The 15,732-nt window shown below is 37.3% G+C and overlaps 2 protein-coding genes across 4 annotated transcripts in view; one reads left to right on the top strand and one right to left on the bottom strand.

Moving 5' to 3' along the window:
- Window positions 1-2,896: 2,896 nt before the first annotated feature.
- On the top strand, window positions 2,897-5,414 carry LOC148867598 (uncharacterized). 2 transcript variants are annotated; one of them, XM_088981011.1, is made up of 3 exons: window positions 2,897-3,303; window positions 3,401-3,488; window positions 4,635-5,414. In XM_088981011.1, exons 1-3 carry the CDS (start codon window positions 2,960-2,962, stop codon window positions 5,304-5,306), a joined length of 1,104 nt encoding a protein of 367 aa, XP_088837137.1. In that variant the 5' UTR covers window positions 2,897-2,959; the 3' UTR covers window positions 5,307-5,414. The 2 variants fall into 2 exon arrangements, with proteins under 2 accessions (XP_088837137.1, XP_088837136.1); XM_088981010.1 differs by having other exon boundaries at window positions 2,898-3,303; window positions 3,392-3,488.
- A 272-nt stretch (window positions 5,415-5,686) lies between these two features.
- The window catches only part of LOC148867597 (putative GTP diphosphokinase RSH1, chloroplastic), a 29,524-nt gene continuing 19,478 nt past the window's right edge, over window positions 5,687-15,732 (bottom strand). For both annotated transcript variants that reach the window (XM_088981008.1, XM_088981009.1), the window contains 15 exons: window positions 15,141-15,248; window positions 14,891-14,988; window positions 12,520-12,580; window positions 12,334-12,396; window positions 12,170-12,226; window positions 11,978-12,079; window positions 11,610-11,768; window positions 11,364-11,495; window positions 11,187-11,273; window positions 11,019-11,090; window positions 7,504-7,590; window positions 6,960-7,416; window positions 6,453-6,514; window positions 6,288-6,356; window positions 5,687-6,194 (listed from right to left, as the gene is read on the bottom strand). In XM_088981008.1, coding sequence (XP_088837134.1) covers window positions 6,090-6,194; window positions 6,288-6,356; window positions 6,453-6,514; window positions 6,960-7,416; window positions 7,504-7,590; window positions 11,019-11,090; window positions 11,187-11,273; window positions 11,364-11,495; window positions 11,610-11,768; window positions 11,978-12,079; window positions 12,170-12,226; window positions 12,334-12,396; window positions 12,520-12,580; window positions 14,891-14,988; window positions 15,141-15,248 — 1,719 coding nt within the window. In that variant the 3' untranslated portion in view covers window positions 5,687-6,089. The remainder of the gene's footprint in view (window positions 6,195-6,287; window positions 6,357-6,452; window positions 6,515-6,959; window positions 7,417-7,503; window positions 7,591-11,018; window positions 11,091-11,186; window positions 11,274-11,363; window positions 11,496-11,609; window positions 11,769-11,977; window positions 12,080-12,169; window positions 12,227-12,333; window positions 12,397-12,519; window positions 12,581-14,890; window positions 14,989-15,140; window positions 15,249-15,732) is intronic.

The following is a 15,732-nucleotide window of genomic DNA, read 5'->3' as shown; positions in this document are numbered from 1 at the left end:
AGTTATGACTTACACCAAAATCAAAGCAAGTATTTATTTTTTATCTACAGAGTATGAATAGATTCAATGTAGATTTCTGGATTTTACTGCAGATTTATAAGCATTCAAAATGTCAAAAACCCCTATTTTATACACCAATACCTGTCCGTAAATTGGCATTAATTCCGAGCTGGCACTTGTTGGACCTAAAAGTTCTGACCGCCCTTGGCATTATGCTTGTCATTAGTGCCTATAATGATTCTTAAATATAGGAATATAGGATATCCAACACGGTACTACACTGCGATGTTCATCTTAAGCTGATTAAGCATGACCAACACCACTTGGTGTCATTATTTTTTATTACACTTAAAGGGTGTACATGCAAAACCCAAGTGAATTTGCACTCTGGTTCAATTTCATGGGTATTTGGCTATAGGGCAAGAATATGTTTTTGCAGGGGATAAAAGTAAATTTGATTTTTTAAGGGTTGATTATTTATATATACCCTGTCTGTATATTTGAGTAACTGTCTCTATAAACCCTGAAATTTTAAAAACAACTCTCTCTCTTTCTTTCTCACACACACACACACATATATATATATATATATAATTGTTCATCGGCCTCACTTAGCATAAACAAGGCCCCAATCGTCACACCGTTTAAAACTGTTACCATCACGTTCCAAAAATTTTTATAATGCCAAATTTGCCCCAAATCTTCAAAACGATGGGCAAATCTTCATCGGGAGCTTGGTCGTGGCTTTATGAGAAGAAGAAAGAAGACTGGGACCGTTCTCTAAACCGGTGCTTATTGTTAGCTTTGCCTCGAGCTTGGTCTTGGCTTTTTAATCTAATCATCAATATTCAATAGGTTTACCTCCAAACACACAAGAGTGTATTTGACATCTTGGATATGATTCCACATACCTTCCGAGATGGGTGAGTGGTGTACAGCAACAAGTGTAAAGAGTTCATAGGTGATTCCATCCATGAGCACCGCTGTTGCTGTTTGTCTTGACATGACAATAGAGATCAACATCATTGGTGAAATATGAAGAGACTGGTCTCTCTGTCCTGTAGATGATAGAACACAGATGTTGAACGGAAAGATAACTCCCTCGTTTTATGTTTATTAGGGAAGTCCAGATGATATAAATAATGGAAGTGATTTGAGTTTAAGTACAATACGTAAGTGACTACACAGGTTAGCCAGAAAACAGAAAACAAGATAAGAGAATAAACTGATAACAATTAATGTTGTTAGCACACACATGGTTGCATCCTTAACAGTAGAAACCCTTGTCAAGAGTCACATGGCTGTGGAAAACCCTTGTCAGGATGTCACACCATGTATTCACCACCTACTGCTTTGAGCTCAAATTCTTCTACTTTGGTTGTTGATCAAGGTGAATGCCCGACTACAGTTAATGATGAGGTTGATCTTTAAACCCATAGGAGGAGGAGGAGAGGGAGAGAGAAGAAAGAAGAAAAAAGAAAAAAAAAACATGGCATATTTTAAAATTTAATGAATAATCAGGGATACTTTTGTCTTTTAAATTTTATTGTTAGATTTAACTTTGAAAAGATCAATAATAAGGTACATATAAATTGTTTTTAAGAGTTTAAGATATATATAAGTAGTTTCTCAAAATTAACCCTTTTTTAATTGTTCTTATACAAGTAAACTAAAAGTAAAATGAAAGCAAACTTTACGCTCAAAATTGATTAGTGTAAAATAGATTAGTTCCAGCCATGAAATTTGTATTTACACTCGTCATTTTGCTTCATGTGCCTACACAACTGGGGTCTCCTTAACACCCCAACCCCGGTGATTTGATCTTAAGTCTCTGCTAGCTATCAGATATTCTACCAACTGACCACCATCAGTTGGTGCATTCTTCAACAAATTTGCGTTCACATTAGTGCATTTGCTTTTTAAACTCTTATCAAATGCACCCTAATCAATTAAATCGTTGCTATTGAACTTATGGAGTGGATGTTGAATTGGTTGCCCGCTGGCGCTGAGCCAGTGAGGCTGTCGGATTTGGACATGAAAGGGTGCTATAGCATCGACGACATGGGTTTGCAGGCTCTTGTATACCCATTAAACCTGCAACCTCCAGCAAGTTGATTTTTTGATCTCAGAGTGAGCTTCTTTAGTGAACTAAATTAAAGCTTTGGTTTTTCTAGATGTGTTGTGTTGGCAACAAATAAATGGAAATTCCAGGATGAAGGTCTAAACTAGAATTTTAGGTGCAGATAATCTTGAGCTATTGTTCAATATCAGATGCAGGGTTGTTCACCGTAATGCCATCAAGATGCAAAGCTAGCGCACCTTGCCTATATCTCATTACAAGTGTTTGAGCTAGCAGAGCACGGGGCATGCAGGGGCATCCTGTGATCGGCTCAAAATGTTGAAGCTGGTCAGCACTCTTAGTGCTGCTTACTATCACCGGAGCTACGTAACTCCAGATCGGCACTGCAAATCCCAAGGTTGCAACATAGGATGGATAGAAAAAGCCTTGGTTCTTGCTTCGAAATTACATATTAGATTTTGTGGGACGTGCACTCGACGGTTTTGATCAAATTACGTTTACTTGGGGAATAACTAATCTGGAGATAGGGGGTGTATCGGATGGTAGGGTCTAGGGTGGGAACCATGCACTCTCTCTCTCTCTCTCTCTCTCTCTCTCTCTCTCTGAGTCCCTGGTACAGGTCTGCTCCACGAGTTCTACAGACCCGGTCTAATCTAATCGTGAAGTGAGAGAATCTTCGGTTGCGAGTATTTCTGAACAAACCCACTCACTAACACCAGCAATTAGCGGATCTGCCGAAGCTGTCCGCTTCAAACTCTGATCGAAACATTAATTAGACCTCCTCACCTAATTGTTATATTTAATCTCTATGTATGCTTTGGGTCCTAGCGAAGACAAACCAAGCAAAGTCAGGAAGTGAACCTCGACAGGAGAAGAGCAATGGAGCTCAGCGGCAACTTGAATCAACGAAATGACAACGAGAAGAAGAAGATGATGACGATGGAGCTCAAGGGTGGTGAGTGTGGCAGTGGGTTTGGTGGGATTCTTGTGTTGGGTGGTGTCATAGCTTCTGCAGCTCTGATATCGGCTATTAAAAATAGAACAACTAAGATAATACCATCCCGCACCACCACCCATCAGAAGTGCATCAAAGACACAACTGAAGAACCCACGAAGCCATGCAAGAACAGCAACTGCGACTGCAGCAAAGATGAAGGAATGGAAGGGCTTCGTTCTCTTCTGGAAACTCCATTTCCATGCGATTATGAACATCACCATGGATGGTATATGCGTCGATTACTCGTGTAAAATTATCATCTATACGCTTGGTTTTCATCCTTTCTAATAATTTGATTGATTCTTAATTGGTAGTGGTAGCAGCAGCAGCAGCAGCGAAGAATGGGTGTCGACAATCGGTTCGATCCATGTTGATTTTTCCGAGTTGGTGGCGATTCAGAATCTCGTGTTGGTAATGCTAAACTGCAGAAGGGTGTGACTCGGATTATCTGTCTATAGCATCTGTAACAGGGATAATGCATCTCCAATCACAAATAAACACGTCGGCTGCCATGCATGATCTGGTAACAGTGTGGATTGCTGATGTGTTGGTTGGTGATTGGGGTGTGTAGCCCGTATATGTATAAATTAAGATATGCCACATCAATGACATCATCCTATGCCCACCACTAAGGAGTTTGATGTGGGTTAGGGGGTGCTTTCGTGGGGTCTTTTTTGAAATCGAACCAGTATCACTGATTTTTGAAAATCATGAACCGAGATTCAATTGAAACCAATCGGGTATCGGCTAACCGGTTGATAAGTTCAGTTTTTGACCGATTTGATTGTTCGGTATATATATATATATATATATCAATCGGTTCAATAAATTGGAATTTTTTAACATGGTGTTTGGAATCATGGGCGCTTTTTGGGATCGATTTTCAAGAAAAAACACCCATGCTTTTAAACCCGTTTTTCACAAAAAAAAAACGCTTCAACCACGTAGGCAGTGAGCAACACTATGCTGTTTGGTAACGTGATTTTCATCACCATTTTTCATGTATGTACTGACAGGTAAGCACCACATAGGATACACATCAGTCAACCGTTGGGGGAAACAGGACACCGATGCATGAAACGTTGGGGTCCCAATTTTCGAGGCATGCACGATTTTTTAACAATCGGCTGAACCAAACAATGAGATACATGGGCGTTTGTTGAAACGCCTATGTGGATCTGACGTGGCACCGTTTTTTTTTTTAAACGGCCACGGTTCCAAACATCCCCTAAATTAATCAAAACTGAATGGATCAATTTGGTTAACCAGATTTTTCGGTTTTTTAACACTCCTGGATGTCACATATCATGTTGAGTCTAGATCATCTGCTAACAAAACACATTCCAACCCTTTACCAACGTGATCTTACACAGGTCCCACTTTTATGGTGGGTCTCAGTCTCATGGTGAGATGTACAGTGTTAGACCAAGAATGTAGAGGGTTGGAACGTGTTTAAAACAAGATGTTTTGTTGGCAGAAGATCTCAACTCTATTATGTTAGCACAGTTCATCTAAACACTCCAAATTGTATTTATTTATTTTGGTTTTACGTTGAAGGAAGATAAGCCCAGTTTGAGGGTGAATGGCGGGAAGGAGATTATCGGTGACAAATGGGAAAACCTGTCAGAGCTTGAAATTGATTATATCTCCCAGGGTTGTTTTGGTGCTGGAATTTTGGAAGGACTGGCCTTGCCCAACCCAAACAACGTTATTGGCTGGGATTGGGAGGAAAACCATGTAGAGGATCATCTTCCATCAGTAGATGCGTATGCAGTAAAAGAGATATTTGAGATGGTCCCAGCTGTAAAGATCCTTGAAGATACTTCATCATCAATGCAACTCAAAAAAGAAGATGACGATGACAACAACGATGATGACGAAGAGTTGGTCGAAGGGAATTCAGAAGGAATAGGAGATTCTTCCAATGATTCAAACGCCGAGGCGATCTGGCCAGTTGAGACCCTGGGAGTGGGAGATGAGTCATTGGAGCTCAAGGGGACTAAGAGTAACTTGTTGATTTCTGGAGAAAAGATTGACGAACAAGAAAGAGAAACGATAACAGAGGAAGATGGAACTACAGGCACAGAAAGGAAGAATCTTAATGAAAAAGAAACAGTGGTTCATTCACCATCAAGATCAAGGTTCCTGAACTTCCTACTGTGGTTTATGGTGCCGGTGTTGCTGCTTTTACTTGCCCATTATATCTGCCAAATCAGTTTATCTTCTTAAAATGACACCCATTTTCCCATCCTGCAATTTAGCGAGTTACCAATGGATTTAATTACGAAATTGTGAATAAAGATCATAAAATCATGGGAGTTGGATTTTTGCCCTTCATTGCTTTTTTTCTCTATGCCCCTTTGCTTACTGTTTAATTGAATCCATCCTCTTGGCACCTAGCCACCTACAGAGTACAGAACACCCCACCCACCAAATAAAAGCAACGCTGCCAAGGACCAAACGAAATGAGAGCGTCGATGGCCTTATTAGTTATCTCCCCAGAAGTTAAAACAGAGAATTTAGGGTTAATGCGGTAAGTGCATGCTAGATTGTTAGTTAAAACTTAAAGAGTGGCTCAGTGAAGGTCACAAAGTTGTATGGTGCTCATCTTAATCAAATATGATGATATCCATCTATTCAACTTTAATATAAATAGAAATACCTCTATGCAGCCTGTTGTTGTCTAAAATGTCCATCCAAGAAAGAGGCAAGTATATAAAGTCCGACATGGTATGATGCTCCTTATCATAAGTTTCTATTACCACTCCTCTCCTCTATATACAGTCCGCTTACTCCAGAGTCACTCAACTAGCTGATGATGTATCACTTCTCTTTGAGCTCTAAACGAAAAAAAAAAATGAGAAACCAAGGAACTACGACACCCACAATCTACACGTGGAACTCACTGATTTCTCAGCCTCAAGGATACAAGGAAAATAAAAAAGAGAATATGATGCTCATCTCGTAAAATTTCCTCCAAGAATATAAATTTGGTAACCTTTGTTGCATATTTTAGCATTCGAGAAAAAGTTGGTTGTCTGATGAGATTGGCCAGCTGCAACCCGTAGACCAGCCCAGAACACCAAGAACCAGGTCCACACTGGAACAAGCATTTACCTGAGAGCAAATAAAGAGATATATCTTTCAGACGGGCATCATAAAGCAGGATAGTATCATGGCACAAACATGAAATCTTTTTGCTGTACGTACCAGACTATCATAACTCCCTTCAATGTGAAATAACATGACGCCCATTCCCCTTGTTCTGTCAATCTCTGCCTGCTCATGGAAAACGTATGTTATAACATCAAGGAAAAGCAATGCTTCCTGTTCCTGGCAAACAAGCAAAAAACCCTCTAATCACCGATTACTCACCACACAAGAACAAATGGCGATGCCAACAGCTGTCAATACTGATGTAATTTCTGCCATCATACCTGAAATTTTGGTAGAAGTACAAGCTTTAATATTAATTATCATGATCATCATCTAAGCCTTGTCCCAACTATATGGGGTCAGCTACAGTTTTAATATGAATGGTGAAATATTAATAGAGGTAATTGGGACCCAAGGACCATCAAATGGCCTACTGATACTCAAGGTGCAGACGCAATGGATACTCCACATATGACAGGTCCCAACCAGATCATTAGACAATATAACCGAGATCTATATGGAGGTATTGCTATTTCTATTACTGTATATTTCTTTGGTGCAAATCTAATTCAGAGAAACTTTTGAATGGTGGTTCCTACTCTTGCATTTCAGATGACAAGAAACAATTTGCCATTGGTAGATACCTTCTTCATAGGCATACCAGACATTGCTTAACAAAAAAGGGAATAGCTAGACATGGTTATTATCAACAAAGTGGAAGCTGACCTTTCCGATCTATGCATATTACAGAGAACCATTGGATTGAATGTCCTTCATGGTTGTGCCAGGAGGTGATATTGCCAGCTTTCCAGCTTTCCAGACCAGGTAAGACTTCCTTATACATTGGGATGTTAGCATATATCAACCTTGCAATACCATTTCCCTGTGACAGAAACTCTCCCTTGGCCTTCAAACTCATATGTTGTGCGTTCTTGTTATGCTTCCCATTGACCTTAGGGACTCCAACTTTACCGTTCTGAAAGTGTTGAGCATCATCATTGCTTCTTTTTAAAGAAGAGAGCTCCGCAACATTAGTGAGAATCTTCTTCCACAATGGTTTGCTAACATTAGGAGAATTTTCTACCTCTTCTGATTCACTTTCATCTTCAATATCAGCAACAAAGTTATTTACAGCATCTGCTGTTATTTCAGTAGCAGAGAGTGCAGCTTGCTCCTTCAAGAACTAGAAAGAGGACAGAAAATTGATTAATGAAGCAGCAGGACACAAAAATGGAAGTGCGATGTAATATCACCATACAAGAATACCTACTTTCATTATCTTGTGTCGGGCACTTCGTGTTTTTGCATGTTGCAGCCACTGCTGATGCCTCTGGAAAGCAGATTTGCTAGAAAGAGCCTAAATAGAAACAACATAAATTATGATATGACCAGCAGTGCTTCAAAAATTATGACATGAGATGACCAACAATGCTTCAAAGAATGACCATTTGAAAAAGGATAGTTGCTTCCCTTGAAAAATCAAAATATTTTTGGCACACAAGGAAAAGATACTTTGAACCAGAAGCACGATGTCTATTGAGATGATGGATGGTATTAAGCTATAATACCCAGATACTTGTACAAGGGTGCCACATCATGTTGCATGGTTAAATTTTTAGTGTAATTGTTAAGCCATGCTATAACCACTATCTGTCTTCAGTGTGTTTTAAGAGAAAGGTTTTGATCATACCAAGTACCATAATGTACAAAAGATGCCTTGCCAATTGCCACATCACTAATATGTTTCCAACTAGTTCCTCAAGCAACTTTTAGTGATTGGCTTGAGTGCTTTTTTTTGGACACCACAAATTGATTATTTTCTAGTATAATGAACATGGTAAGAATATGTATCAAATGGAAAAGAAAAAAGAAATGGAAGAGAAGACAAGGCACAAAACCTAGTAACCTACATTGAGAGAAAAGATTGCAAGTGAAAGATGATGTTATGCAAGGCTCTACCATGGAACAATATACCTACAGTGATGGTACAAGGATTCCTGTCATCCCGATTGCTTCCCAGGCATTAATCTAAATGAGAAATTCAGTGCAATAGTATGGTCTTTTGCATGAATAATAAGGGACAATGACCAGTTGTCTGATCTAGCAGACACACCATCAGAAAGCATTCCTAGAATATATTTTAACGAAAGGGATGAGAAGATGCCCCTTGGCATATCTGAACTGACAAGAACAACAAGCACTACCGCCTTCTTGGAGCTAGCCTCCCCCATGGTTCAAATCATTAATACTCTCAATACAGAAAATTCGCTTATTGACATCTATTAAAATTAAAGCTATTAAAACAGCCTAACTCTTTTGCACCACATACCCATATGAGGGAGCATATCCCAATATATAACCTCTTCCCTTTCTACATAGGAGCCCAACTGCAACTAGAAGAATAAATCCCTCATCCAAAGAGGAGTGCTCAATAAGCCTCCACTGTCCACAGGTTTAAAGGGATGGACCATATCACCACCATCACTGCAAAATGGAACAAGAAACAGCAAAAGTATCCTCCTTAAATACATTATGAACAGATTCAATCTCTAATAAGTCCCACCACCATATTGATGACTTCTGCTTTTGATGCAGTTTTCTGTTCAAAAATTTTGGTATTTCTCTCAAACCATATAGCCCAAAGGATTGCAAAGGGAATAACCAACCAGTAAACTTTCCATTTTTAGTCATCCCGGAGACCTGCCACCCTTTTTAGTCATTCTGGTAGAGTTTACCACTTTTAAAATATGTAAAATGAATGTTTTAACATATTATACTATATAAAATCTACACATATTAGAAAATTAAATTTGGCAAGACATAAGTCTTTAAAAATGGCATTTAGCTTAAAAAACTAGATAATAAGCATATTACATGGATACCAATACCCATATCCATGTCTAAGATTTTAGAAAACGGGTAGTCATATCCTTTTTCCCATATCTGTGTCCAATGTCCGTGTCTGTATCTGGGTATCATAAGAAAGAGATTTTGAATTCTCTATAGAAACCCATGTAATCACATTTTCGAGAAATTGATGAATAAATGAATACTAGTCTACTGAATCAATGTCTTATTATTTCAGGTTTGTTTTTCTTATTGTTCTTACATGCTTCTTACATTTCGAATTATATACTCAACTTCGTAATTCCTCCTCTTGCTTTCCCATCATTTCCCTTCTTTTCCTTTGCATATCTTTTGTATTATCAAATAAATGTCTTCAGTACTCTCTAACTAGCACAACAGCCATCCTCACTAGCCCTTTCTATTTGCTCAACATACCATTAAACTCAAGCTCATTTTCACCCACTTGTCAATTCTGTTTTATTTGTTTTATTGATTATTTAATCTCTTTAAGTTCTGACCAGCATAAGCCTACTTTGTTGAGAGAATCAAAGCTAAACCTCAAACATAGTTGTCAAGGCGACAACTAGGCGCTTTTCAAAGAACGCCTCACCCAAATGCCAACCATGTTAGGCGCATGCTTAGTGGGCTGAAGCAAATATATATATTATACAGATATTTATTAAATAAAAAATAAAAAATATATAATATTTTATTGGTTGTTTTAGTTTTTATAATAGAACCTATTGCATGTTATCATGCTTTTGTTTTGAGGAAAGTAAAAAAAAGTTAATCTTCCAGGGTTTCACATTGACAATAGAATTGAAGTATCAAACTGAGGAAGATGAGAGAACAACAGCCTCCAACGTTCCCACACAATCCTCTAAAGTGAAGGTGAATTAATCAGTTTTCTTCTCTGTTTCCTGATTTAAAACAGTGGTTACGCCCCGTTTTCTCCACTTCCTTTTTGTATCTTTTCTCCAAGTTTTTTGAATCATTTTATTGGACTAAAACAGGGGCTCCGCCTCCTTCTTATGTTCTTAAATTTCCTGCATGTTTCAGCTTTTTTTTTCTCATTATTGGTGTCTGAAACAGGGGCGGAACAGGGGCTCCGCCCCTTCTTTTATTCTTCATATTCTTCTTTTATTTTAGTATTTTTTTCATCAGCTTTTCTGGGTCTAGAACAGGGGCTCCACCCCCTACTTTTCTTTTTCATTTTCTTCTTTTATTTTAGTATTTGTTCCCTATGTATTGTTGATCTAAAATAGGGGCTCTGCCCCCTTCAGTTCTTTCAAGTTCAACTTTTAACTTGTAAGTTGCAACTCTAATATATTGTTTTGCCTACTTGAAGCAACACTGCAAGAAATACAAGCACAAAAGTAAGGGGCAGAATATATAAAACCAATAAAAACTAGTTCAAGAAATACAAGCACAAAAGTAACTAGTTCATACACAAAAGTATGAAAGAATATTGATTGTCATTCCATTCTTTGAGATGAAGAAAGCACAAGCAAATAATAGATTAGGTCAGGATAACTCCGTGATAAGGCATGAGTTCATATATGGGAAAAGGTGGAGAAAAGCAGACATAAATAGTAACAACTACAGGCATCGTTTTTTTAATCGTTGACATCTATTTTATCTTTGTTTCCACATTGGGACATGAAATTAAAAGTTCTTAGAAATAAATCATCAATAAGAGAAACAAATACAAAAAAACAAGTATAAAAATATAATACCCCATCTGGCAAGAGAAGAGGTTGGTAAACAAGGCATAATGTGGGGGCTACCAGGTCCAGGGGCTCATCTGACATTAGTTTTTGTTTAGAATTCATGGTAACGAGTATTAGTCTCTTTGAGACCCCCCCCACACACACACACAGATAATCCCTTGTAAAAATGCATTGCACATGCAATTCTGAGAGAAAGATGAATACTAACATTGTATGTAATTATCTCCACAACTTCAGCATTTGCAAGTACATGCATGGGAGAGACAAGATTACCATTGACCTGCATCAGAAAAAGTTACTAAAATCCTGATTCAGAAACAATATTAGATCAATACAAAGTGAAGCCAATCATGCAGAGGGGGATCTAAAAGTAAACCTTTGCAGCAACCATTTTATTGCCAATTTCAGTGTGTATCATATAAGCATAGTCAATAACTGTAGCTCCCTTAGGTAGGTTCTTGATCTGTATAAAAAAGTGAAGAAAAAGAGTAAGAAACTTGAAAACACTATAATGCTTTCATATAACATGCATGGTATGACACTGTTATCCTACCTCTCCTTTTGGAGTGAACACAAAGACACGACTCCCTAATAGATCTCTTGTTATTGCATCAACAAACTCTCTAGAGCTCATGTTCCCAACAAACTCCTCTTGCCATTCTCTAATAGCATTTAGCCAGCCAATCTATTGAAAACCAATTCATCCATAGATAACCAATCAAGTCAGAGACTTGAAGGGTTACAAATAACAACCAATCAAGAAAAACCACTAGCTTGGTAAAGGATGATTCATAAATACCCTAAGAGCAATGTTCACATTGTTCAGACAGACTGCTTTTCCTCTTAAATTTCTTCCCTTAAGCATGGCATGTCCAACTAAATCAGTAACAAATATCTTCCCACTGTAGTGCGCAGCAATACCCCTCTCTGCTATCAGATCCATCTCTTCGGTTCTTATCTGTCAAAAAAAGTAAATAAAACCAGAGATGAAAAAGAATATTTTTTAACTAATAAAGACACAACAGCATAAAAGATTCAAGTAACTTTTTAAGATCAAAATACATTGAACAAAGTTTTATTCCCTTATCACTATTTTCTTTTCAAAGAGAGGGAAATGATTGAAAGAATGAAACTGCTGGTTTTCAAAAAATAATTGGCATAAGTTACCTGAACTTCCAGCCGAAACATGCTCTCATACAGAAATGGTATCACTGTCGTATGAAGACTTTGATAGCCATTAGGTTTTGGGGTTGCAATGTAGTCTTTCATCTAACAAAAGGATATATTTATGTCTCTGCTCAGCTCTTGTGGTCAAAGTTAAAGAAAAAAGAAGCATAATAAAATGCAAATTATACTCACAGCTCGAGGAATGGGGGTCCAGATTTCATGGACAAGCCCAAGAACATGATAGCAAATCTGTGTGTAGAACAATAATGAGAAAACAATAATGTGTGTGTGTGTGTGTCTATATATATACACACACCATAAATGACATAACCAAATAACTTTCAGCAAAGATTCACCTGCTGCGAACTGCATAAAGGTGCTACTCCAATACGCGGCTTTGGTTTTATGATGATACGAAGCTGTTACATGATGATATAATAAAAAATAAAAAGGATTATATAAAGTTAGCCCAAATATAATACAAATCCTAATGTTCCAGCTTCTCCAGATATTATGAATGGCAAAATAGCAAATCAAAACACCTGTGCAATTTGGTTGATCCCATCTATTGAACCTTTAGATTTCTGAACAGCTTTATAGATGCTGCAATAAATAATAAATAATGAATGAACGTATAACTATAAAAACTATGCAGCACAAAAAAGAGGAGAGAAAGAAAGAATAATGCATAACTACACATCACAGAAAGTTAGCACCAAGCCGCAGCCTCTCCCACCCCCCACCCCCCCAAAAAAAAGAATAAATAAAAATGGATAATATAACTAAATATAAAAACACCAAGGTACATTGAAAAACCAATGCAAAGATTGATCAGATTGAAAGATCTGCAACTGTCTACAGAAGAAAAATTGGGACCAGTAGGGTAGAATAGGGGGAATTTTCAAAAGTCACTGATGCTCCCTATTCAGAACTCCTTTTTGAATGAATAAATTTACCTTACCTTTTCCAAAAAAAAAAAAAGGAACCTTATCTAATATGGTTCACAGGACAAAGAAAATAGAGGGCTCCTACTCCATCTCATGATTATATGTCCCATATGTAGTAACTAAGTAACTCCACCAAATGTGAGCTTATCTTACACCACCAGTCCCAAGCCCAAATAAAGGAGGGTTGTGTCAGATCGGCAGCTGGCATAAAACTTTTGCCAAACTCTTATGGTCATGGATCCTGATTGTCTTTTCATGTTATGGTACTAAACTGAATGGAATGGTGAAACAAGATTCATGTAGCTGACCCCATGTAGCTGGAATAAGACTTAGATGAGAATGATGATGATGATGATATGGTAACTACATAGTGTACATAAATGTCTAAAAGAATTAATGAAGTCCATCCTACACTGTTTTAGAACTGCTAGGACTATTTTGCGCCTGAGGCACAAAGCGCATGCCTATTTGAAACAAGGCGAAAAAATGCTAAAAATTTTCAAAAATGCCAAAAAATGCAAAATATAAAAAATATTACACACACTATTGATTAAAAATATAAATTTAAAATTTAAAATAATTTTTGAAAAAAGCCTATTATCTCAAATTAAATACATAAACATAACATGTAAAGCATATTTGAAATGAAAATTTAAAAATAAAATCAAACATAACATATAAAACATATTCAAGCACATAAACTCTTACTTTCTTTATTTTTTTCACAATTGGATTACTTCAAATAGTTAATGTGACATTAAACATTATGCATTCCTGATTCTACAAGCTGCCTTTGTACCAAGCCCCTCGAGGCAAGCCCAAACAAGTCCATATCAGGGTATTGAATTCTTAATCCCTATAAAAAAAAAAAGGTTTTATAACGTTTAGTGTCTTTTAAAAATACCTTTTATTAGGATGAAAGAATGAGCAACATTAGCAAAAGGCACACGCCTGGGGCCTTTTGAAAATTCTGTGCCTGGGTCCTAGACAAGGGTTATACCCAAAAATACGCCTTGCCTGGCTAGGCGTCTTTAAAATCACTGATCCTACATCATCCCTTTAGTGGGACCCATGGCAGCATTAAGAGCGATTCATCTGTTTCTATGGTCTGGCTGGATGTGGGCACATTACATCCACCTTGTGACCCAAAATTAGGTTCATCTTGAGGCCTGAATGCATAGAATAACTTCCTTGCAATAACTGCCTGTTTTAAAGGACTGATCCCCCATCAAACCTAATTCAAGAATGGGCTATTTTTCATCAGATCAACTCACAAATCATTGATTTCCAAATCTCTTTAACATTTTCATATTTCTTACTGGTATGATATTTGCAGATTTGTCATGATTCATGACTAATTCCAATGGAAAGAGATTGTGTGGTTCCAAACATTTATTAACTCAATAAGGTTCCTGAAATTGTAGGTCAAATGATTTATAATTGTGTCCAAACTTTGTATCATTTCCTAGGAAAAGCCAAGCTGTCTCAAAGAATGAAAATTTATGACATGTGAGCAACTGAGCATTGGGTTATATTAGCCTGTACATGTTATATTCATGTATACACATGTACTCAAGAATTTATTTGCATGAAAGCATGCATACGTCAAAGTTGAAATTACAAGTTGCCTACGAGTTTGGCAAACTACCTGAAAAGCAAGTTATATGATCGTAGGCATTCCACATTCCAGTATCTAATTCATACATGATACTCTATTTCTATAGCTGTCTTATAATAGGTGCCCATTTGGGAGGGAATTCCATGCTATGGCTGTTGACTTTGGAAGGTGGGGCCCACCCAGAAACCTATAAATAATGTTTGGTAAAAAAAAGAGCACAATTTAATAATCATACAGCCATTTAACTGGTCCTCTGGACAAGCCTCTTCCAGTAGCTTCTTTAAAGCAGCTATGTATAAAACTAATCCGTCCCAAACAGGCCCTGACAGAGATGAGGTATATCTTAACCTGTAAGGTTCCTCAAATACAGAGCGAACTTCTGCCTTTAATGTCATAAGATCCAAGAATTGGTCATCCTCAATTTTCTTCATTAAAATTCTCTTTGCCTGGAACAAGGAAAAGGGGCTTATTAAGCAGAAAACCACACCCAGAAACAATTGGACAATGCTTGTGAGGCTAGACTTAGATGCTATTTGTGGCATCCTTTTTGTGTGCATATTAAGCAATAAAACCTTGTGGAAGGTAACATGAGTAGTACCTCTGCAAGTTCCTTTTCATGCTCTTTATAAAGTTCTGCAATTCTTCTCTTGACTTTAGCATAACCATGGGCATTTGTGTACATGAAGGATAAATTTTCCAGTTCCGACTGCAAGTCATCATCAAGGAATAGGATGATTATAGATAAATACGACACTTGAAAGTGAAACAGTATAAACTTCAAGGTTAGCTACCTAGGGCAGACAATTTTAGAAAGGAAATTTTGCATCATTCAAAAAAAAAAAAAAATGAAAACTAATCATGGCATAACATTTCCTGCTACAAAAATAATGGATTCTTTTCCAAGGATCTGAAGCCAGAATTTTTTTTTTTTTTGATAAGTATCAATTCATTCAAAAAGAAAAGTACAACCAGAGGCTGTACAAATGAGATACAAAAATAGATTCAAACCACAAACCATTGGGGAATGCAAACAGACTTTCAAATATAAATAGAGAGCTACAAAAAGAACTGTCAACTTTAAACTTAGTCGATGACCAAGAACAGAGCCTCCCCACGATCTTCTGCCACACTTCGTCTTCTTGACAGCTTCTGTTTTGAAATACTTAAATTTCTTTCTTGCCAGATCACCC

The sequence above is a fragment of the Nelumbo lutea genome, chromosome 3, assembly GCF_056320005.1.
Source record: "Nelumbo lutea isolate HS-2025 chromosome 3, American lotus-T2T, whole genome shotgun sequence".
NCBI classification, from domain to species: domain Eukaryota; kingdom Viridiplantae; phylum Streptophyta; class Magnoliopsida; order Proteales; family Nelumbonaceae; genus Nelumbo; species Nelumbo lutea.
The sequence above is the reverse complement of the archived record's forward strand: the minus strand, read 5'-3'. Positions and strand labels throughout refer to the sequence as shown.